General features: G+C 39.4%; 1 protein-coding gene across 9 annotated transcripts in view; it reads right to left on the minus strand.

The window, feature by feature from the left end:
* Positions 1 to 2,519: 2,519 nt before the first annotated feature.
* Positions 2,520 to 24,670, minus strand: part of AKAP9 (A-kinase anchoring protein 9) — a 176,721-nt gene continuing 154,570 nt past the window's right edge. For 4 of the 9 annotated variants that reach the window (XM_055272718.2, XM_055272717.2, XM_055272716.2 and 1 more), the window contains 13 exons: positions 24,204 to 24,348; positions 20,434 to 20,653; positions 18,581 to 18,731; positions 16,436 to 17,104; positions 15,999 to 16,207; positions 15,578 to 15,683; positions 13,929 to 14,111; positions 12,418 to 12,618; positions 10,674 to 10,906; positions 7,747 to 7,832; positions 6,084 to 6,213; positions 4,855 to 4,994; positions 2,520 to 3,369 (listed from right to left, as the gene is read on the minus strand). In XM_055272718.2, the coding sequence (XP_055128693.1) occupies positions 3,332 to 3,369; positions 4,855 to 4,994; positions 6,084 to 6,213; positions 7,747 to 7,832; positions 10,674 to 10,906; positions 12,418 to 12,618; positions 13,929 to 14,111; positions 15,578 to 15,683; positions 15,999 to 16,207; positions 16,436 to 17,104; positions 18,581 to 18,731; positions 20,434 to 20,653; positions 24,204 to 24,348 (2,511 nt within the window). In that variant the 3' untranslated portion in view covers positions 2,520 to 3,331. Of the gene's footprint in view, positions 4,995 to 6,083; positions 6,214 to 7,746; positions 7,833 to 10,673; positions 10,907 to 12,417; positions 12,619 to 13,928; positions 14,112 to 15,577; positions 15,684 to 15,998; positions 16,208 to 16,435; positions 17,105 to 18,580; positions 18,732 to 20,433; positions 20,654 to 24,203; positions 24,349 to 24,670 lie in introns of all 9 variants that reach the window. The other 5 variants (XM_063636347.1, XM_063636350.1, XM_063636351.1 and 2 more) reach the window with 2 other exon arrangements.

Below are 24,670 nucleotides of genomic sequence, written 5' to 3' on the forward strand. Positions count from 1 at the left end.
AAGGGTAGGGAATAATCGAACATCTAAGGCCTTGAATAAGAGAATACTGATTGTTTTGGTATGATGATACTCAGAAATTGAGATATTATAGAAAAAAGAAATCCTTTGGAATTTTAACTAAAATCACTGCATATGGGAAATTAAGAGAGCCAGGACCATATTTGATAAGATTTCCTAAAAATAATGTAATTATTAATGCTAAAGACTGCTCAGGTATCTTGATCTAATTACTAAATAATTACATATTTACCTGATAAATATGTATCTAGTTCTACAAGGTCACATTTATGTGGAAATCCAAAGTCAAGTCCTTAGGGGATAATTTTGTTTTGGCTCAGTTGTTCCCTGCTTTTTTTTTTTTTGAGATGGAGTCTCACACTGTCACCCAGGCTGGAGTGCAGTGGCACGATCTCAGCTCACTGCATCCTCTGCCTCCCGGGTTCAAGCAATTCTCTACCTCAGCCTCCCGAGTAGTTGGGATTACAGGCACCTGCCACCATGCCTGGCTAGTTTTTTGTATTTTTAGTAGAAATGGGGTTTCACTATGTTGGCTAGGCTGGTCTTGAACTCCTGACCTTGTGATCAACCCACCTTGGCCTCCCAAAGTGCTGGGATTACAGGCGTGAGCCACCGTGCCTGGCCTTCCCTGCTTCCTCTCTAGAATCCAATTAGGGATGTTTGTTACTACTTATGTTGATTAAAACAGTAAACAAACTTTTTTCTTTTTAAAATGTGAGATCAGTGAACTCTGGTTTTAAGATAATCTGAAACAAGGTCCTTGGGAGTAATAAAATTGGTCACATTCTGTGAAGCACATTCTGTTTAGGAATCAACTTATCTCAAATAATTATAACTCGGGGCCTAACTATATGAGATGGCTGAAAAAATACCACATCATCTGTTTTCACCAGATGATGCCAAAATATTTTGCTTTATGTATATTACAGTTCTTTTTAAAACACTGGAAGACTCATGTTAAACTCTAATTGTGAAGGCAGAATCTCTGCTAATTTTTCACATTAAAATTCTCTTTGAAAAAATACAGTCTGTATTCATGAATTGTAAAGTATGTGCTTCAGTGAGCAGAGTTAGGGAATCCAGGAACTTGGGTGGGAAAAATTACATCTTTATTTGCACTAATTTCTAACTGGAATTTAGTATTTATTTATGACTTTGGGCAGCATTAGCAGTATCCATGATTTTGTCAATAGAAATGTCTGTCAGATATTTTTGTATTACAGATGTTACAGATTTCTTGAAGTATCTAGTTACGACCCCGAGATAAGGCTAGTCTAATGTTTAGCGAATAGTTTTAGACGTAACAGATTTCGTTTTTAATCACAGACTAATTGTTGAGGTGCATAAACAAGTGTGATTGCAGAGGCCTAATATAAGGAGGTGTGGTGGTCAAACAATGGCAGTGAACTCAGCTTGATCAGATCCTTTGTCCATCTGTTTTTTTTCTCCACTGTCTCCTAGAGCAGAATGGCCTTGAATGGCAAGCCATGCTAGCTGAAAAAGGTTTTTACCCACAACCTGCCCCTTCAACTAACTGCTTTAGAGTACATTTGCTATTTATTTCTAGAATTCCTCTTATTGGAACCCAGCTTCTAATGTGGAAAATTTAAGTATAGTTGGCTCCTTGTATTTGTGGGTTCTGTATCCTCTGATTCAACCAACTGCAGGTTCAAAATATTAAAAATAAAACCCCACAACAATAAAAAAATACAGTATTAGCAACTATTTACATAATGTTCACATTGTATTAGGTATCAAATAATCTGGAGATGAGATGATTTGAAGTACACAGGAGGATGTGTGTAGATTATTTGCAAATAGCACATTGTTTTATAAGAGACTTGACTTAAGCATTCTCGGACTGTAGTATCCAAGGGGGATCCTGGAACTAATCCCCCACACATGCTGCGGGATGACTGAAATTAGAAATGTTCAAGAATGTACAACTTTCTACCATGTCTGTTTGTGTTGGTATAAATCATGGAACATCAAATAAGACAAAATCCTCCAGATGTAAGCATCAAATACTAGTCCTCTTGCTGTTTTAGTGAGTTGCCATGTTATTGGGGAGGACTCCAGATGAGAAATAACATTGCGATTTGTATTATCTCTGTGAGAGCCTCCCAGTCTGAATGTGGCTTGGACAACAGGGATACTGTTTAATTCGGCTGCAATGTGATTAAGATCTTTTGAGTTAATGATTTCTTCATCTTTTTAGTGGGCCGTGGATTTGTGAGAACACATCTTTGGAAACAATTAACACTAACTGTAATACAGTAAATATTGATTAATCATGAAATACCAATATAGCTTTTAAAAAACACTAAGTAGATGTAAAGTTGATACAAAGACACATGGAAAACTTTCAACAGTATTAACTCTAAGATTAGGACAGCTTTCTCTGAATCTCTCACTCCTACATATTTGACATAAGTAACGAGATGCTATGTACCAAGAACTATGGCTCAGTTAAAAATGAAGAAGGTTCAAATACAGTGTGGTGAAAATGGTGAAGTCATTTTTATTTCAGTACTTGACAAAATACCCCATAAAATTCAAAACTTCTACCATTATACAAAAATAGGTCTCTACAAGTGATATTATCTGTCTTCATCACCAGTAGAATATATTAGGCAAAACATGTAACTTCAGTAGCCTTATAAGAAAAGTGCAGGACACCTCGAGCTACACATTCAGCAGTATTGTAATGCGTAAAAGTTTAATCTTTTCACCCATTTGATAAATACACAAGGTTTATAATTTAATGTTTTAAATTAGCATTCCACAAATATACAGGTAATTCAATAATTATTGTGCATGAATACATACACAATGCTTATATATACAAATTCCAGTTTGTTTTCATGTGCTGGCAAGGGATTTGTATACAATCATAAGCTGTGTTCATATTGGTCCCATTGAATATTCACAATACAAAAGCACAAAAGAACCATTGATTTACAAAAGGAAATCTGTTTAAAATCACTTCAGTCGGCCGGGCGCGGTGGCTCACGCTTGTAATCCCAGCACTTTGGGAGGCTGAGGCGGGCGGATCACGAGGTCAGGAGATCGAGACCACGGTGAAACCCCGTCTCTACTAAAAATACAAAAAAAATTAGCCGGGCGTGGTGGCGGGCGCCTGTAGTCCCAGCTACTCGGAGAGGCTGAGGCAGGAGAATGGCGTGAACCCCGGAGGTGGAGCTTGCAGTGAGCAGAGATCGCGCCACTGCACTCCAAACTGGGCGACAGAGCAAGACTCCGTCTCAAAAAAAAAAAAAAAAAAAATCACTTCAATTAATGATGTTTCAAAGGATTATCTTCTCATGCCAGCATGAAATTGAGTAGTTGAACCTATGAGAGAAAAACAGGAAATTCAACTGATTTCAAATTACATTTTACCTGTATCAGACCCACCAGAGTTCACACAAAGGAAATTATTATTCTCCATTTTTTTAAAAGCCCTTTTTTTCCTTAAAATGTCCTCTTCATACTTAAACTGAGTCTCTCCCCCCTACCCCCAAGATGGAGTGTTACTCTGTTGCCCAGGCTGGAATTCAGTGGTGTGATCTTGGCTCACTGCAACCCCTGCCTCCCGGGTTCAAGCAATTCTCCTGCCTCAGCCTCCCGAGTAGCTGGGACTACCCACACGTGCCACCACGTCCAGCAAATTTTTGTATTTTTAGTAGAGACGGGGTTTCACCATGTTGGCCAGGCTAGTCTTGAACTGGTTGGTCTTGAACTCCTGCCCTAGTGATCCGCCCGCCTCGGCCGCCCAAAGTGCTGGGATTACAGGCATGAGCCACCGCGCCCAGCCCATATACTTAAGCTGATTTTTAAGAGATTTTGAATATATATGTAAAAATCACCATGACTGGCTCTATAGCAAAGTAGGTGAGACTAATATTTAGAGTTTTTTTCAAGTGCTCTCAAAATGGAATGTTCTATACCTCATATATTTTTGAAAAATCTTTTGGTCTTCAAAATCTGGGTCTTGTGAAATTTGGATGCTCAAAACAAAACAAGCCAAGGCAAACCAACAAACAAACTCAGCTATAATAAAAGTTTACTACTACTACAAGATGCTTGGGTTTAAACAAATGATTTCTTGAAGGAAGAGATAAACTACTCAATGATTCAAAGTCTCTGAATCAGGAGTGATCTGAAGTGAGATAGGGAAAAGAGGTTTTCCTTCCATGAACAGGGAATCCACCTTCATTTTAAAGTATGAATTGTTTTTTGTTTTTGAACAAAGAAAAATAAAAGAATCCTTACAAAGTATTTTAAATGGGATAGTTTTTTTCGATGATACATAAAGGCACAATATAGTAGCAGGGATAATGGTTACATTAAGTGCTTAAAGTAAGTGCTACCTCCTTAACTCCACCCGATTTGCATGCCTTACCACTTTCTTTTTTTTTTTTCTTTGAGACAGGGTCTCGCTCTGCTGCCCAGGCTGGAGTGCCGCGGCACGGCCTTACCACTTTCTGCCATGCACTACTTAGGAATACGTTCTCCAGTTAGGCTCTGTAGACTCAGAGTACCTTGCACACTGGTGCTCACTGTGCATTTTGTGTCATCAGTCTGCTGAATGAACATAGTAGGAAATCATTTTTGGGAGGAGTGGGATCTGGGGTGATAAATCATATTTTCACTTAAATTATTTAAAGTCAGTTTCTCTGCTGGTTACAAGAGTTTAAGCTTTAGCTAACTTAATAGCTCATGTACTAAACTGGAAGCTTTGATCATCCTAATGATGAGTGTGAAAGAACTTCAAAGAAAGGGGAGCTGTGGGTCTAGCACTGTGGTGCTGCCAAGATGTGGTTAAACTTAGAGCACCTGACTGTACAGTTCCAAGTCGTCTTTGCAGTGCCTCTAGCCGCGTGATATAATCTGTTAGGGCTCTGTCAGGATCATAATTCTGAAGCTGAGAACATGCTAAAGAACCAGGATTGAAATCAGCTGGAGTGCCTGGGTACCTAAAGGATTAAAAATATGTACATGAATCAAGTTATCCAGAAATATGCAAATAAGTTACCAACCTGCCTCCACTCCCTTCCCCAAAAAGGTGGGTCACTTGTACACACATAATGTATATCCCCCAAGCTTCAGCTTTGGAGCTTGGGATGAGAAAGAGACAACTCTCCAATGAATTAAAAGATGCTACTAAGTCAACATAAGAATGTCCAATACAATGCTTGTGGCAGAGGTCTCAATAAATTGGGTATGTATAAATGTATCTTTTCATGAAGATTGTTAAGCTTTTCCTAATGGTCAGAGTATCAATTTTAGTCAATACTTTTCCCAATATCTAACCATAGCATATGCTAAATAACACTTGGTCAGCTTTGTTTGCTATACCCTTGGAAATCAGTTACAAATTTAAACACTGGTTTTTACATTTTCACATTAAGCCTTAGATTATGTACTTTTTTTTTTTTTGGAGACTAAGTCTTGCTTTGTTGCCCAGGCTAGAGTGCAGTGGCGTGATCTCAGCTCACTGCAACCTCCGCCTCCTGAGTTCAAGCGATTCTCCTGCCTCAGCCTCCTGAGTAGCTGGGATTGCAGGCACCCACCACCATGCCCGGCTAATTTTTTTGTATATATATATATATATATATATATACATATATATATTTTTGAGACGTAGTCTTGCTCTGTCGCCCAGGCTAGAGTGCAGTGGTGCAATCTCAGCTCACTGCCAGCTCTGCCTCCCAGGTTCACACCATTCTCCTGCCTCAGCCTCCCAAGTAGCTGGGACCACAGGCGCCTGCCACCACGCCCGGCTAATTTTTTTTTATTTTTAGTAGAGACAGGGTTTCACCATGTTGGCCAGGCTGGTCTCAAACTAGCTGGTCTTGAACTCCTGACCTCATGACCTGCCCACCTCAGCCTCCCAAAGTGCTGGGATTATAGGTGTGAGCCACCGCACCTGGTCAGATTATGTAAATTATATATAACAAAGATGTCTATCTCAATACAAAGAAGTCAAAGCCCTAAAAATGTCCATTTTTCTGTTAAATATTAATACATTTAACAATTCCAGGCAGATTTTCTCAAATTCTTACCTATTCTGAAACGGTAAAGGGGACCTAATATAGTCCAGATCTGATCTTGAGCGATACGTAGTATGTCTTGGTTCTCCATATAGCTCCAGCCCACCAGAAGAATGATAAAATGAGTCAGTCTTTTCTGCACCTAAAGTAACCCAAAATATTCCTTGTAAAGAAAAATAAAATCCCAAGTCCTTAAAAAATTTCTACAAAATAGGTAACTGCTCAAAAGACTATTATACTATATTATACCATCTCCTATTTATAGTCATTTTCTATTATTCTTGCTAAAGGAGAAAACAGTACAAACAAAAATTTGGCTTTCAAATGTTATTTTACTTTTGAAAATGAGTATTTCTGATATCTGGAATTATGTCTCAAAGAAAATTATTTAATTGGCATATTTTCTTCTTTAAAGACCTTAGCTCTAAGTAGATGAGAGGAGGGGTGTCTAGAGTGGGTGTGGTTTGTGGGAAATGATGTGGATAAAAAATATTAGACTAATGGAACCATTCCACTCTACTGACTTGAAACCAAGATTTGCTAACTTTTAATAAAACACAACTCATTATGATACAAATTTCAGCTGTTTCAGTGTAATGATATTTCAAAATACTTTGTGTAGGGTGTCAAATCTATTTCCCCTCTCTCGGATGCTCAGCTCCTGGTAGAGTATGTAAAGGTGGTTTACTATGAACACACAGCACAGGGATGCTGTGTCCTCTGTACTTCTGTGTGCTCCCCAGATTTGGACCTCATCTTTATTGCCAGAAATGTTCAAGCCCTAGTTTGTTTCCACTTCTAGGTGTAGAGAGAAGGAATTTTAGCTGTTACCATTATTATACAACCTCTTGGTAAACTCAGAAACCTGTTTGAATATTGTTAAATTATGAAAACATCCTAATTCTTCCATATGACTAATAGCAATGCTGTCTTGAACCAGTGCCTTAAATGCAGTTATGAAGAGTGTGGGCTGTGGAGCCAGACTGCCAGTGTTTGGTCCTGGTTCCATCACTTCCCTACTGGCCATTCTGGGGCAAATGACATGTGTTTTCCATGCCTCGATTTTTCATCTAAAAGTGAGAATGGTAACAATTGTACTTATATCATAGGATTGGGAGAATACATGAAAAGAGCACGGCCTGGTGCAGACTAAGTTCTCCATGAAAATCAGCTATTATTACCCTCTTTAAAACAGTGAAGTTACCTAGTTTTGGCAGTTATAAGGGCTTTGTCTTTGGAAAACATTGCTTCCAGAATTCATTACTTGGTTAAGTGTTACACATGCAGTAATTCAGAGCAGCAGTCCCCAACCTTTTTGGCACCAGGGACACATTTCATGGAAGACAATTTTTCCATGGACCCAAAGGGGCCAGAATGGTTTCTGGATGAAACCGTTCCACCCCAGATCATCAGGCATTAGTTAGATTCTCATAAGGAGCACGCAACCTAGATTCCTCACGTGCAGTTCACAATAGGATTTGTGCTCCTATGAGAATCTAATGCCACGGCTGATCTGACAGGAGGTGGAGCTTGGGCAGTAATGCCCGCCGCTCACCTGCTGCTGTGCGGCCTGGTTCCTAACAGGCCACAGACAAATATGGTCCATAGTCTGGGGGTGGGGGACTTCTGATTTAGAGAGTCATAAACATAAGAAAATATGCTATTTTGACTTCACCTTGATTCAGTCCAAAGCCATCTCTGTTAATATTGATGGAACCAGAACCTGTGACTCGATGCCACCGTCGAACCAAAAATTTCATTCTAAAAAAGATTCCAAGATAAAATTTCACAGCCCATCTATAAACAGTATATACACTTCCTACAAAAATCACATCACACATTTAAATATGAACATAGAACAAATGTCAAATTTCACAATTGCCCAATTAAATTATGTCAATGCCTGTTGTGACAAAATCAATTGGAACAGAAGAATAGGGATTCAAGATCCCCTCATCCCCTTCCCAAGAAGCATTAGAGGTCTCTTATATTGTCAGCATCAGGTTGCAGCTTGAGGGATAAATTGGGTATAAGGAGATGGAAGGCAAAAGTAGATGGGAAAAGCAGATAGGCAAAGAAAGGGTGAGAAGTAATGAAAAGAGAAAAGAATAGAGAATAAAGGGCAGATGAGATAAGAAGAGAACAAAAAGACCCTTAAATTGGCAATAAGAATGTGCTGGGAATGCTGCAAGGTGGGTGAGGCTCTTGTCCCTTTGATCAGGGACAAAAAAATGTTGGTTTCAAAAGGAACGGGAGTGTTAGCTTCATGAACCAGGTGCAGCAAGTTACCACCTGCCCCATCTTGGCCCAAGGAGCTTTTGGAGCACCACTTTTTATTTACTTTGAATCAGTTCCAAGGCTCCGTCTTAGGAGGGTCAAAATATGATAAACGTAATCTTGGATAAGAAAAAGCGGGGCAGAGTGAAGTATGTCAATAACAACTTCTACATTGCTCTCATGAAGCCTCTCTAGATCCCTCTAATCAAAATTACTAGCTAACTCCTGAGACCTCCCATTTATTTATTATATTCTAAGTTCTGTGCATATTAGTCTTCCCCACTAGAAAGTGAGCTGCCTTTAGGTATTTAGGCAGGATTATATATTTTCTCATCAATGCATCTACCAGCACTTACCCTGGTTTACTCTATACAAGGTGATGAAGAAAATGAAAGGTGATGAAGAGTAAATGAAACCAGGAGACTACAATATGGAATATCAGAAGCAAGGAGGGTCTAAGGCCCACAGTAAGATAAAACTTGTGCTCCTGTTTCCAGAGCCAGCATGAATGAGACTTGGGAGACTGGGCTGGTTGTTCTAGCTCTATCACTACTGGCTTTGTAACCTCTCCCTGCCTCAGTTTCCTCGAGTGTGAAAGGAGATTCTGGACTAGGTGATCTCAGACAGCTTCCAATTAAAAAACTGTGCCATATTTTTAGAGGAAAATAGGCCGGGTGCGGTGGCTCACGCCTGTAATCCCAGCACTTTGGGAGGCCGAGGTGGGCAGATCATGAGGTCAGGAGATTGAGACCATCCTGGCTAAGACGGTGAAACCCCGTCTCTACTAAAAATACAAAAAATTAGCCGGGCGTGGTGGTGGGCACCTGTAGCCCCAGCTACTGGGGAGGCTGAGGCAGGAGAATGGCGTGAACCCGGGAGGCGGAGCTTGCCGTGAGCTGAGATCACGCCACTGCACTCCAGCCTGGGCAACAGAGCAAGACTCTGTCTCAAAAAAAATAAAAAAATAAAATAAATAAAAAAAAAAGCATCAGATGTGACCTGACAGAAAGAACTTTAAAAAGCAAAATTCCTTTAAGATTCTGTCTGCCTCCTAAAAGGGAGGGGGATGCATGGAGAAGCCTTGGTGTTTGTATGCATATATAACCAGGTCAGAAGACTGTAGAGTGGGCCAGGTCCTCAAAGTAGTTTGAGTCTTGGCTCCATGTCAATCACAGAATGAATACCAGCGTTCTTTGCTTGGAATTACTAGAGAAAGAACAATAAAAGCACTAGCAAAAATCCAATGCTCTAAAGGCTAACCTCTGACTTGAATACAGTTAGGAAAGGACTTTCCATAGATGGGCACCAAAAGTGGGTTATCTTAGCAATGAAGAAAATGAATGTATGCCAGCCTAAGAAGTAATTTGTCAACCACATTTTTAAATTTTATAATCTTTTATTTATTTACATGTGTGAGCTTGTTCATGGGCTTTTTCAGATTTTTTTTTTTTTTTTTTGAGACGGAGTCTTGCTCTGTCACCCAGGCTGGAGTGCAGTGGCGCAATCTCGGCTCACTGCAAGCTCTGCCTCTCAGGTTCATGCCATTGTCCTGCCTCAGCCTCCCAAGTAGCTGGGACTACAGGTGCCCGCCACCACACCCGGCTAATTTTTTTTGCATTTTTAGTAGAGATGGGGTTTCAGCGTGGCCAGGATGGTCTGGATCTCCTGACCTCATGATCCGCCGGCCTTGGCCTCCCAAAGTGCTCTGATTACAGGTGTGAGCCAACACTCCTGGCCTTTTTTTTTTTTTTTGACAGAGTCTCACTCTGTCACATGGCTGGAGTGTAGTGGCGCTGATCTTGGCTCACTGCAACCTCCGCCTCCCAGGTTCAAGTGATTCTCCTGCCTCAGACTCCCGAGTAGCTGGGACTACAGGCACCTGCCACTATGCCCAGCTAATTTTTTTTTTTTTTTTTTTTTTTTTTAGTAGAGATAGGGTTTCACCATGTTGGCCAGGCTGGTCTCGATCTCCTGACCTTGTGATTCGCCTCCCTTGGCCTCCCAAAGTGCTGGGATTACAGGCATGAGGCACCATGCCCGACCCAGATTGTTTTCTAAAAGGCAGCCGTGACTGGATAGGCCAGCTCTTGAGTCACCAGCTGCCTGGACCTAGGAAGGCCCTTTTCATAGTCTACACATACCGTGCCAGTATTCCTGCTAAATGAATGAAAACCTAGAAAAAAAAGCAGACATGCTTCAGTGATGGCACATACCTCCTACTATACCAATATAGAGTATAACCAGCAAAGAATAGAGGGAGAATTAAAAAGAACTAATCCTTTTAGAAAGTCTACTAGTAAAATGCATTTTCCTTCGAGTCTTTACCTGGAAATTGCAATGGATACTCTGACAGCCGACCGAAACCTGGTGAAGCCCTTTGGGCGATTGGTGATCACCTCTAGATCCGTGAAAGCCGGCTGCCCCCCCATCCGGGCAAGCAGGGCCAAGGTGGCATCTTCACATTCCTGGAACCCACCCAGTAACAGCAGCAGGTATTTCTTCTGGTAAATGAGAGCCTTTCGAAAACTTTCTGCTCTCAAGTATTTACCATAAATTCTCTATATTTAAGGAAGAGAAGAATGTAAAGACATTAAGAAAACATTCAACCTGCTCTCTAGGGGAAAATAACCTAGATTTTAAGAAGCAGTAGTAGTAGAGGTGGTAGTAGTAGTAGTAGTAGTAGTAGTAGTAGTAAAATGGCAGGTATCCTATCACTGTTTTCTACTTTATCAGCAAAGTTGAAATTTAAGATAAACTAACCTTTACACTTTTGCCTCTATTAGTCAATGGAGTCTGAATACTAATATTATAGTTAGGCTTCTTGTTTCTTTTGGGTTTTAGCCCTTATCAATCATATTAATTGCAAATATTTCTGTCATCCCAATTTTTTTTAATTGTACAGAGCTATTTTTATTAGGGTCACTAATCTATTTATTTATTTATTTATGAGACGGAGTGTCATATGTCAGAGTTTAGTCATATGGGTGACTAAACTCTGTCACCCAGACTGGAGTTTAGTGGCGTGATCTCAGTTCACTGCAACCTCCGTCTCCCGGATTCAAGCAATTCTCCTGCCTCAGCCTCCCAAGCAGCTGGGATCACAGGTGCCCACCACCATGCCTGGCTAATTTTTGTATTTCTAGTAGAGATGGGATTTCACCATGTTGGCCAGGCTGATCTCGAACTCCTGACCTCAGTGATCCACCCACCTCGGCCTCCCGAAGTGCTGGGATTACAAGTGTGAGCCACCAGTGCCTGGCCTAATCTAACTTTTAAAATGTTAATGTTTTCTATCCCTTCAGAGTCATAAACTGGAATAAATGTTCCAAAAGTTTTTCTTGTTGACTGATTAAGGTAGTTTTAACAACATTCATTATTAGTCACTAGAGAGGCTTTTCAGAGGGCTTACCATTTTACAGAGTATGATGCTCTTACATTGACAATAGTAGAGCTTTTGTTAGGAGTTGAAAAGATAACATTCTTTTGGTCTATTAGGGATGAAACCAGGGGAAGTGGAACCGTGAGCCCAGGATGCTGTCACTGTGACCATTAATAGAGGTTAATTTGGTCCCAATCCTGGGCATGCCTTTCCACAAACCTCTGTGACCTGCATTCATGACAAAGACGGAATAAAAAGACCTAGAGGCAAAACCTGAATACTATCTAAATTTTTTTTTTTTTTTTTTGAAACAGAGTCTCACTCTGTGGCCCAGGCTGGAGTGCAGTGGTGTGATCTAGGCTCACTGCAACCTCCACCTCCTGGGTTCAAGCGATTCTCCTGCCTGGGAGAGTAGCTGAGACTATAGGCGCCCGCCACCACGCCCGGCTAATTTTTTTTTTTTTTTGTATTTTTAGTAGTGATGGGGTTTCACCATGTTAGCCAGGATGGTCTTGATCTCCTGACCTCGTAATCTGCCCATCTCGGCTTCCCAAAGTGCTGGGATTATAGGCGTGAGCCACCATGCCCGGCCCTAAATTTCTTTAGACTGTTTATTTAAGGTCAGTGAGAGATGAAAGAAGGCAAAAACATAGAACCAGCTGTGATGTTTAGATGGGAGATGTCTCCTACCTTTAAAGTGACATGTTCAGAATCAGGGCTCAGAGTTTGAAGTAAAGAGTCATTTCTTAGTTCAGCTTTCAGTTTGTATACTTCAGCTTCTGCCCTTTTCAAAGATTTCTGGAGAGCCAATTTTTCTCTGTTCCATACTTCTTTTTCAGAGGCAATGATGGCTTCAATGTTGGCACTGCCATTCAATGAAAACCTGGAAGACTACAAAGACCACAGCCTACTTACATGATTTTTAACAAGTCTCTGAAGAAAAGTCTGAGCTAAACATATTAAAGATATCTGCATGATGATGCAGTCTCAACTTTCTAACCCCACCCAGACAAAGTTCAAAGCCAATCTCAATTGACATTAAGTATATACACTAACTCCTTTTTTTTTTTTTTGAGACAGAGTCTCGCTCTGTCCCCCAGGCCAGAGTGCAGTGGCGCGATCTCTGCTCATAGCAAGCTCTGCCTCCCGGGTTCATGCCATTCTCCTGCCTCAGCCTCCCGAGTAGCTGGGACTACAGGCGCCCGCCACTACGCCTGGCTAATTTTTTGTATTTTTAGTAGAGACGGGGTTTCACCGTGTTAGCCAGGATGGTCTCTATCTCCCGACCTCGTGATCCACCCGCCTCGGTCTCCCCAAGTGCTGGGATTACAGGCGTGAGCCACTGAGCCCAGCCCATATACACTAACTCTTAAGTACATGGTCCTTTGCTAAGTACATTAGTTTTACAACTAAAAGTCCTTGAGAAAGCCTGGCCACAGGGAAGGTTTAGCAGATTAGCAGAGCTTTGAACTAAAAAAGTCAAGAGACCTAACAGACCATTTGGGTCCAAATTTTGAGCCTGTGCCTGAAATAGTGTACTGGAGAAGTAGGAAAAAAACAAGCCAGTATGTACATAATAATTGGATTTCTATAAAAGGCACGTAAATGTGTTATTATGTATTTAACCATACAGTTGTCTTACAGGTCTCTTCTATCTTTATATTGGGTGATTATGGAAACTAGCAATTAATTTTATACCTGTTTTTAAATGGAAAACTTTTAAGTAAATTCTCAGAGTAATTTATCAGACTGAAAGACATAATTTAACAGAAACTTTTACTTGAGTCATGAACACAATAACTGATAAAGTAACTGAAGAAAACAGTCAGGATTCACACTGAACATCTTGTGTATCTGTTGTTGGTCCCTAGGTAGCAAAGTATCTGGCTTTGGAGATACATGTATCTTGGTTTGACTATGACTTCAATTCAGTTTTCTCAGGTATAAGGTGGATGTGGATTACAGATTCTATATGTATACAACCCAGAGTTGAGTACAGAGATGGTTTCCAATAAATAACGTAATTATTAGTAACTTAGTAATAATATTATTATTGTCATCCCTATAAAATTTTCTACAGATCCTACTAAGAATCAGGTGTGTGACAGTTTTACATTAACAGGATTAAAACTTGAACTAGATAGCAGAAATGATAAGCATGCACTAATTCTCATATATGGAGATGCTAAAAATGGACATACATTATCTCTACCAGCTCCTGTCTGTCGATACCACCTGATCTGCTCTTCCAGCTTCATAACCATGTTCCTTAAGTCATTCTTCTCTTCAGTCAGTTGACTGATATGCCCTGTCAGCTCAGCATTTTGTCTCAGTAGTCTTTCAGTCAGTGAGCCACAGGAAGTACTTGGGGACACCAAGCTGGGCTGGAAAAATAAAATGGTGTAAGGTCACTTAAGCACAAATGGATGTGAATAATGCATATAAAGTGTGAATAGGCACCGAGAGCAACAGAATTCATGAATTGGTGCCTGAGTTGAGTCTTCAGTAATAGGTAGATATTTACCAGGCAGAAAAGATAAGGAAGGGCATATTAAGCAAAAGGCACAAAGGCTTGAGCGAGTGTGTATTGTTTTTGGGGTGTTGTAGGTTGCCTGGTAAGTCTAGATTGCTTCACTTTATGAATAACAGACCTAAATGCAGGCAATGGAGAGTCATGAAAGGCTTGATGTAAAAATATGACACAAAATTTATGTGTTGGGAAAATTCCTTTGGTAGTAACGTACAAAGCAGGGGAAATTAGGGAAGATACAATCTTCGAGTCAGGTAGACCTATCAGGAAGTTCTTTCAACAGCCAGGTAAGAGATGCTGAAAGCCTGAATGGAGGCAATGACTAAGGGACAGAAAGTAAAGGGTGTGTGGGAGAGGTATTTAGAAGGTAAGAGGGACAGGACTTAGTGACTGTCTAGACGTGCAGATAAGGGTGAAGGAAAGTGGTCTATGGTGACTTTCAGCTTTCTAAACTGGGTGATATCATGACTAGAAATGAGGGTCTGCAGCAGGAAGTAGAAAGGGAAGATGGTGTTCAGTTTGGAATGTGCCTGTGAGTTTCCTAAGGGGTCACTATGGGGCACATTTCCCCAAGGAAAAATGTCTAGTAACTAATTGAAAATATAAACATGGAACACAGGACAGAAGTCTAGACTAGAACCACAGTCCACTAAAGATAAGTTCCATAAGGGTGAGGTTTTAGTCAGATTTGTTCACTGTATCTCCAGAACCTATCTGGCACAGAATAAGTGTTCAATGTAAGTATTTGTTTAATAAATAAGTCTAGTGAGAGCTCAGGGTGTTGGACTGTGTGAGCTTTCATAGTTACAGGTTAGAGAAAAGAAGGAAGAGGGTAGGAAGAGGAACCATAAGGCAACTGATGAAAGAAGCAGAAGAAAAGCTAGAATACTGACATGACAGGCAAGGAAAGAGAGGGTTTTAAGAAAATAAAAGAGGTCAAAAGTATCAAATGCTACAAAGAAGTCAAGAAATAAACTGAAAAGATTCACCAGTCAATTGTTTAGACACTGGTAGGAGTCGGGTGTTTCATGGAGTAGAGAGGATAGAAGCCAGATCACTCTTTCAGGAAGCTTGTCTCCATACAGTAAAAGGCCAACATAATTATTCAATAACAATAATGAAAGCTAATTTCCCCCCTAAGCTTTCATTATCTTCTCTTGGGGGAAAGCAAGCATCATTATTCATATTTAAAATAAATGAAAAGATACAAATAAAACTCTATATAAAGAGTATAAAGAATATGCTGCAAGTTTCAAATGATTCAGTTTCTATTAAATCTTTGCTCTCAATGCTTTAGAAATAATTTTTAAAAAGTATTACCTCTTCACCTTGCTGGCCAGTTAATTTCTGTAGTTGTAAAATAATTTCATCAATATTTTCCTGAACCCAAATGAAATCTTCATCATCTGCTGTTTCAAACTGTAGTCTTCAAGAAAAAGACAAAAAGTCAAAACATACCTTCTCAATTAGGGGTGTTTACTGCCACAAACATTACAGAGCAGGCAACGTTCTACTTCACCTATCACTTCTCCCTTATATCCCGTGCTCTCTTCCCTGGGTCAAAGTGTTAGATAGTTGTTTTCAGACATTTGAGTTATGTTAAAGAATATCACCTCCTAATGTAAACATGCATTACCTTTAAAATTTCAATTCCCCACCCTTGGCTAGCTGTCAAAGAGGCATGGGGGTCTACCCAGCCTAAGAATACTACTTTCCCAAAGATCAGGCAGAAAAGTCTAACCTCTTAGAGGCTTTCTGGGCTAGAATCTGTAGTTTTGAAGCTACACATTGAAGCTTTTGTCTGATCATTTCTAATTCATGATTACAGCCGGTTCCTCCTCCATTCATTTCAATCAATTTAGCGTAGTTTGATTCTTTTGTTTCTCCTTCTATTTTCTGTTGAAGAACCCAATTTCTAGTTCGATCACTGGTTAAGCTCCATGTGGTTGGCTGGCAATTTTGGACAGAATAAGAAAACAATAATTATAAGTGAACAGCATATCACAGTCTATCTTAAGGGAACACAATTATTGTTTATATCCAATAAACTTCTATAGATTTCATTTTTAAGTGATTTACATACAGCTATTTAAATAATTTAATCCAATATCAAAATTTAATGATCAAAGGGCTGCAGTACTTTCCTTAAAAATATCTAAAAAGAAACTGTCAGTTTACCTCATTAAGGTTCTGATACAGAATTCTTCTACTTTCTTGTTTTTCTTCTCGTTCTAGTTCTTGCTTCTGGAATTCCTGCATGATTCCTTGTAGTCGCTGTCCTTCAAGGTCTAACTTATAAACTTGTTGTCTTTTCTGTTCCAGCTGGCGCTGAAGATCTTCCACTTTGGACTGGAGCTCATGCATTTTTTTCTGTCCCTCAGTGTTGGCCTCTTGTTCTGTCTGCAGTGTTTTCCTATGAACCTGCCTATCTTTTTCCATTTGCTGTCGTGTTTGCAACGAATCCAGTTTATATTTTTCAGTCTCGTTTAACAATTCTACTATGCGACTGTGTTTTTCCTCTAGCTGTTTCTGCAGCTCTTTCAGTAGGTCCTCTGAGGGCAAGGGTGGCCGAGACTGCCCAGTACCATCACTGCTCTGCAGCTGTGCGTGCAATTCCCGCTCCCTATCTAGGGTACTACTCATTTCCAGAATTCGAACTTTCTCAGATTCAAGAAGTACTTGAAGCTCTAAGTTTCGACCTTGTTCTTCTGACAACTGGGCATCATATAGCATTCTCTGTGATTCTATTTTTTGCTGGGATTCATTCAGTAGTTGTTTCTGTTGTTCCAAAAGTAGATTTAGCTGAAGATTCCTTTGTTTCTGACTCTCAAGTGAAAACTTCAGATCCTGGTACGAGAAAATCAAATTTAAGAACTTGTTAATATTATTAAAAATACTTGGCCGGGCGTGGTGGCTCAAGCCTGTAATCCCAGCACTTTGGGAGGCCGAGGCGGGCAGCTCACCTGAGGTCAAGAGTTCAAGACCAGCCTGGCCAACATGGTGAAACCCTGACTCTACTAAAAATACAAAAAATTAGCTGGGTGCAATGGCACGTGCTTGTAGTCCCAGCTACTTGGGAGGCTGAGGCAGGCGAATTGCTTGAATCCGGGAGGTGGAGGTTGCAGTGAGCCTAGATTGCACCACTGCCCTCCAGCATGGGCAACAGAGCGAGACTTTGACTCAAAAAAAAAAAAAAAAAAATTTATAAGTATACAACCATGTGTTTATTAATACTATGTTGGTAGTATCTGTATTAGAAAATAGAACTGATTATTTAGTTTATTAACTTAAATGTTCAGTAGTTAGTGCATAATCATGAAATATAAATAAAAGAAGGGTAAGATAATACTTTTCTCAAAAAATCTTAATCTAGGTAATATGAAGCAGGGTACATTTCTTATAAGAATAACAACCTTTAAAAATATAACTGTTCCTGGAGATCTTACGTTTTGATAAGATTCCTGTGCACATTAATAAATTTGTATAAAAAATAAATGTTCCTGATATAATGTGATAGGAGTTCCTGAAAAACCTTATGTTTTGCAGTATCACATGCTAAAAATAATAGGGCTTATAAGGAAAGCAAGGTTAGGGGCAAATAACTCAAAATATACATAAACTTTTAATGGTCAAAAAACTATAATTGGTACCTAGGGAGATATCATGTCCCTGCCGGGCAGAGAGTTCTCTTTGCCTGGAGGCTAACACAGTGGACATTAAAAATAAAAAATTGGGCAAAAATGCTGGCAACACATTGTTTTTCAGCATAGAGTTAGTGAGAATTAGGATTACACGGCTAGGAGAGCTCTGAGCCAGTGAGACAACTCCACCTCTATTAAAAGGAGATATTGCATATAGTAGTACAGCCTGCCTTGAGCTGAGATCCTTGCAAAGCAAGGATGTGTCTCTCTGAAAGGGGCCAATGTTCACTTTAAATGTTCTTAAGCAGTGAGGGCTCCAGAAAAGTATCCCTGTTCCTCTTCTCTAGGAGAAAACAGGAACCAAAACTACCTCTGTATTAAACTGACAGGATTGCCATATTTATCTGTGTGTACCAACTCACATGCCCAAAACATGTTGCAGCAGAGCAGTCTATATGCATCCTTGGATGTAGCAAAACAAACAAAAAAAACCAATCACCACTCCATTAGCATTTCTTCATAATACGGTTTAGATAACATTATGTAGTATTCAACGCACAGTGAACAACTTACCATATCTTATTAAGAAGTCTAAGGTTGACATTTTAGATGGAGGAAAGTCTCAAGACTCTCTTCTATCATTCTGGATTTTCCAGACATTTAAAGACAAAGATAACAGTACCTCAAGTTCTTCTTTATCCCGTTCTTCACTGCGTCCCAACTTGGCTTTCTCCTTCTCCAAAGCCCATTGGAGCTCTCTTGATTTTTTCTGTTCACTTGCTAATGTGTCATTAAGCAAATGTACTTCATCTGTCTTATCTTTAACTTCCAACCTAAGTCAGAAAGACAAATGAACTTCCATAAAGCTATGTTGACGAAGCATATAATGAAAGAGAGAGAGAAAAACAGCTTCCACTGATAAGTTGAGGCATATAATAAACTAGCTAAGAGGAAAATATAAACTATTAAAGATTCTTGACTGGGGTTCATTTCAAATTAACTCTTTCTTTTTTTTGTTGTTTTGTTTCGAGACGGAGTCTCGCTCTGTTGCCAGGCTGGAGTGTAGTAGCGCCATCTTGGCTCACTGCAACCTCCACCTCCCGGGTTAAAGCAATTCTCCTGCCTCAGCCTCCCGAGTAGCTGGGACTACAGGCGCCCGCAACTACACCCAGCTAATTTTTGTATTTTCAGTAGAGATGGGAGTTTCACCATTTTGGCCAGGATGGTTTCAATCTCTTGACCTCATGATCCGCCTGCCTCGGCCTCCCAAAGTGCTCAGATTACAGGCATGAGCCACCGCGCCTGGCCCTCTTTTTTCTTTTTTTTTGAGATGGAGTTTCCCTCTTGTCACCCAGGATGGAGTGCAATAGCGTGATCTTGGCTCACTGTAACCTCTGCCTCCCGGGTTCAAGCGATTCTCCTGCCTCACCCTCCCGAGTAGCTGGGATTACAGGTGAACGCCAGCACGCCCAGCTAATTTTTTGTATTTTTAGTAGAGATGGGGTTTCACCATGTTGGCCAAGCTGGTCTGGAACTCCTGACCTCAGGTGATCCACCTGCCTTGGCCTCCCAAAGTGCTGGGATTACAGGCGTTAGTCACCACACCTGGCTTCAAATTAACTGTTTCTAGTAGTACAATTATTAGTTATTAATTATCAATGCAAACAACTATGCAATTTATTGTTACAAAATAGTATTAATAAAAATTTTGGCTGGGCATGGCGGCTCACACCTGTAATCCTGGCACTTTGGGAGGCTGAGGTGGGTGGGTCACCTGAGGTCAGGAGTTCGAGACCAGCATGGTCAACATAGTGAAAGTCCGTCTCTATTGAAAATACAAAAATTAGCTGGGCATGGTGGCGGGTGCCTATAATCCCAGCTACTCAGAAGGCTGAGGCAGGAGAATTGTTTGAACCTGGGTGGTGGAGGTTGCAGTGAGCCGATATCATGCCACTGCACTCCAGTCTGGGCGACAGAACGAGATTCCGTCTCAAAACAATTAAATAAAAATAAAATAAAATAAATAAATAAAAAGTAAAAATTTTTGAGTTTTACTGAACATGGGAATCACCATGTCTATTTGTGTGTGAAGCTAATGTTCAATATAAAAACGACTAGTTGTAATGTGTCTGGCAACAGAATATCTCAGTATTTATACCAAGAAATATATTCTTTTAACAAGCATTGTCTCTTCAAATATTTTGCATATTTTAGCTCACTCAATCATGAATTCTACTGCATTCATAAATATCACTTCAAATTGGTTGATGGTAAAATAAAGGTCAAAGTCAAAATTATATTTCATACAAGTCTCACACAGAACTGAAGTCACAGTAGAGAATATGCTATAATCATGATCATAAGTTCATCATTTGGAAGCATTTAGAGTTTTTTCTATTACAGTTTTTCCTAAAAAAAACAGTTGCATGCTATTTAAACATCATGCATGTTATATTTTTCTATATTTGCACAGTGTTTATGACAAAATTACTCCCATTCCTTGTTACATGTTTATAATAAGGAAGCCTGGCACACCTGAAAGCCTCCAGTTCCTTTAGGTGTTTATGCTGTGCCTTGAGTGTTGTTTCTAGTTCCAATTTAGTTTGTGCAAGCTCACTCTTCAGTTCAGCAACCACCATTTTCTCAGAACTCAGCTGCTCCTGCAGTTCCGTTGCTCTGTCTTTCATACTGCTGAGCTCCACTTGCATCTCCAGCATTTGAGACTGCTTCTGCTGTATATTATATTCCAAGAGTTCTACATAGAACACGATTAATATTTAAAACATAATCAAGCAACTCATATTTGGTTTATAAATATTTGTTAAGAACTGATTTGTAGGTTAGGAGATTACTTCAAAGGAAACATGAAAAATTATAGTCCCAAGAGTTGGTAATGCAGTCCAGGCATGGTGGCTCACACCTGTGATCCCAGCACTTTGGGAGGCTGAGGTGGGAGGGAGGACTGCTTAAGGCCAGGAGTTCAAGACCAGCCTGGGCAACATGGTGAAACTCTGTCTCTACTAAAAATACAAAAATTAGCTGGGCATGCTGGCATGTGCCTGTAGTCCCATCGACTCAGGAGGCTGGGGCGGGAGGATTGCTTGAGCCCGGGAGGTGGAGGTTGCAATGAGCTGAGACCATGCCACTGTACTCCAGCCTCGGTGACAGTGAGACCCTGTCTCAAAAAAACAAACAAAAAGGGTTGGTAATGTATAAAAATAAATTTCAGGCATGTTTTCCTCACAGTGCTAGTGGCCAAGATTTCAGAACTATAAATATATAAGGATAAAAGTTTAAGAGAATACATTAATGGATGCAAGACTTAAAATTAAAAAAAAAACTTTAAATGGAACTCATATTTGTACATTCAGAATTTCAAGAACGTACATTAAAAAATTCCAAAGATTTTTGATAGCCACACAAAGTACCTGCAGGAGTTACCAAAGTAACTGACTACAGTGATGAGCACTGCTGATATCTTTTGTTCAGCACTCCTTTGCAGATAGTCCCTTGGAACTTTAATAGGACTCTGATCCCAGAAGTGGGAAATTCAAACCCCCCTTTGGATACTGTCCTTTTATCCATTGAAAGCCAACAAAACCCTTGCTACATGTTTGCTACAATAAAAACAAACTGAAAATTTTAAATGCCTCAGTATGTTAAATGAAAAAAAGCATGTTATAAAATATGTATCAGGATTCCTTTTTAATGAAAAATATAAGCTTATGTACACATGCACATTGAAAAGGTCTGGAGACATATTTACCCAGGTGTTAGGTAGTCATTATTTTAGGATTTAGGTGATTCAAGGGATGATTTTCACTCTATTCTTTTCTGTATTCTACCATAAATATATAATACTATACTACTCAAATAAGAAAAGCATTTTTAACTTAAAAAATACTATCAAAGTCCAACAATTCACATTACAATTCATATTAGTGATGTTAGGAGACAGAAATAACATTAGCTTTAGATGATAATCAATCATGTTTAATTTAGGCTTCTAAAAACTTTAGAGGTTAAGGATTTACATAAATGTGAATCTGTGACATTAAGCTTTCAATGGTGTTCTATTTAACCTAAGTAAAACAATATTAATCTATCTCTAAAAGGCATCTTCAATTAAGCCTACGTTTAAAGTGGTATGTTTATCTCATTATGATTCTCTTTTCTGAAGTAATTTTAACCTGCTTTGGTTTTTTTTTCCTTCTTAAACTCCGTGGTAAGAATGCTTCAGCTTTGTTGTTTTTTTTTTGAGAGTCTTGCCCTGTCACCCAAGCTGGAGTACAATGGCACGATCCCGACTCACTGCAACCTCTGCCTCCTAAGTTCAAACGATTCTCCTGCCTCAGCCTCCCAAGTAGCTGGGATTACAGGCACCCACCACCATGCCAAGCTAATTTTTGTATTTTTAGTAGAGATGGGGTTTCACCATGTTGGCCAGGCTGGTCTCATACTCCTGACCTCGTGATCCTCCTGCCTCGGCCTCCCAAAGTGCTGGGATTACAGGAGTGAACCACAGGACCTGGCCTGCTTCAGCTTTTTAATGACCAATGTGAGACCATGCTGTGACTTTCAAAATTTTCAAAAGGATACATGTTTCTACCAGTACATGAAACAAAATTACTGAACACACAGGTATGTGTCCTCAGTGGAGATGATGAAAATTAGATTTCACTTTACTTTCTAATGATTTCCATCTGTAGCTCAATTTAAAAGACCAGATACTGTTATCAAAAAGTACCTAAACAAGCATATCACAAAAATAAAAATCCAACTAGCCAATTACCATATGAAAAAGGACTAAACACTTCAGGAACTAGAGAACAGCCAATTAAAACCACAGTAAGAATCCACTGCACACTCATCAGATTGGCAACAGAAGTCTGACTATACCAACTGTTGGCAAAGATGTGAAGCAACGTTACTCTCATATACTGCTACTAAGTGTATAAACTAATATGACTATGTGGGAAAATCATTTGACGTTATCTAAGATAGGCATTCCATGACCCAGCAATTCTGCTCTTAGTTATATACTCGGAAGATGCATGCACATATGTAGCAGAAACACTATACAACAATGTTTATAATAACATTGATAGCTAAACAGCTAAAAAGTAGAAACAACCCAAATGCTCAATCATATTAATAGAATGGATATATACATTTTGGAATATCTATACAGGGAATTCTTTTTTTTTTTTTTTTTTTGAGATGGAGTCTTGCTCTGTCACCCAGGCTGGAGTGCAGTGGCATGATTTCAGCTCACTGCAACCTCCACCTTCTGGGTTCAAGCAATTCTCTGCCTCAGTCTCCCGAGTGGCTGGCATTACAGGCACCCGCCATCACGCCTGGCTAATTTTTGTATTTTTAGTAGAGATTGGGTTTCACCATTTTGGCTAGGCTCGTCTTGAACTTCTGACCTCGTGATCCACCCACATCAGCCTCCCAAAGTGCTGGGATTACAGGTGTGAACTACCGCGCCCGGCCCTACACAGGGTTATAGAGTTACAGAGTAAGAAGAATGAATGAACTAGAGATAAATGCAGTAACTTGGAAGAATGTTCTACTACTAATTTGGAAGGATGCAGTAACTTGAAAAATGCAGTAACTTTAAAGAATGTTGGAAGAATGTTACAGAGAGGTGAAAGAAACAAGATAAAAAATACATACAGATTGATAAAGTTCAAAAACAGAAAAAAACTTGAAACTTATATGTTTTAGGAATATATAAATAGATAGTAAAACTAAAGAAAAATCAGAACAATAATTACCTCTAAGTTACTCAGAGGAGCATGTGCTTGGGAGAAAGGGCTTTCAGGATACTGGCTATATTCACATGGGTGATGTTTCCATAGATACTCATTTAAAAATGTGTCATACTGCATATTTGCAAATTGTAATTTTCTGTATGTTATGGCTCACAATTTTTTTTAAAAAAGGATTAAAAAAGAACTAGTTACATGCATTGTGGATTTTCCTCTAAAGAGTATTTTCTGTTTTATGATTGGAAAGACTGTTTTTTTAACATACAGCTCTAAAATAAAGAAAAAGAATGAACCCAATGGGCTTAACCTGATCAGGGGAATGGCAGTTTATTTTGAAGTCAACGTAGCTGTTTAAAACCAATTAGACAATCCTCTAACCCCTAGAGTAATTAATATAGATTGTATCCTTAACATTATGAGAATGAGAAGAAAATGTGACCGAGAAAATATGTTTTAACTTAATAAGAAAGAAAACAAAGTGAAATCTTTTCACCTATTTGTGTAACCATATGAGCTTGTCATACAACATACCTTGGCTTGGTTTCTCACTCTCTTGTTCTCCTTTCAGAGTAATTTTCCTACCATTCATTTGTGCATGCAGTGCCTGAATTTCAGATAGCAAACTCCTTCTATCTGCTTTCTGCAGGCATTCCATAGCTGCTTGATATTCAACACCCTGTAACAAAGGAAGGTAAAAATCAAGTGAAGAGCAATGTAAAGGCAATACAATTAACAACCAACGAATCTGAAGAATGAATGGAACACACATACTAAAATTTTCTTTTTCAAAAAATTTTCTTATTTTTCCTTTCCAAAATGTATGAGGATATGCTGTAGACAAATGCTCCTTTACCTCTAAATACCAGAGTGTATTTCCTTAAAACAAGAACATTCTTTTTACATAACACAATTAGCGAAAGTGGAATTAACATTACTACAATACCATTATGTGATATACAGAGCCTATTCAAATTTTGTGAAATGTACTTCACAGCAAA

Source organism: Symphalangus syndactylus, chromosome 3, assembly GCF_028878055.3.
Source record: "Symphalangus syndactylus isolate Jambi chromosome 3, NHGRI_mSymSyn1-v2.1_pri, whole genome shotgun sequence".
NCBI classification, from domain to species: domain Eukaryota; kingdom Metazoa; phylum Chordata; class Mammalia; order Primates; family Hylobatidae; genus Symphalangus; species Symphalangus syndactylus.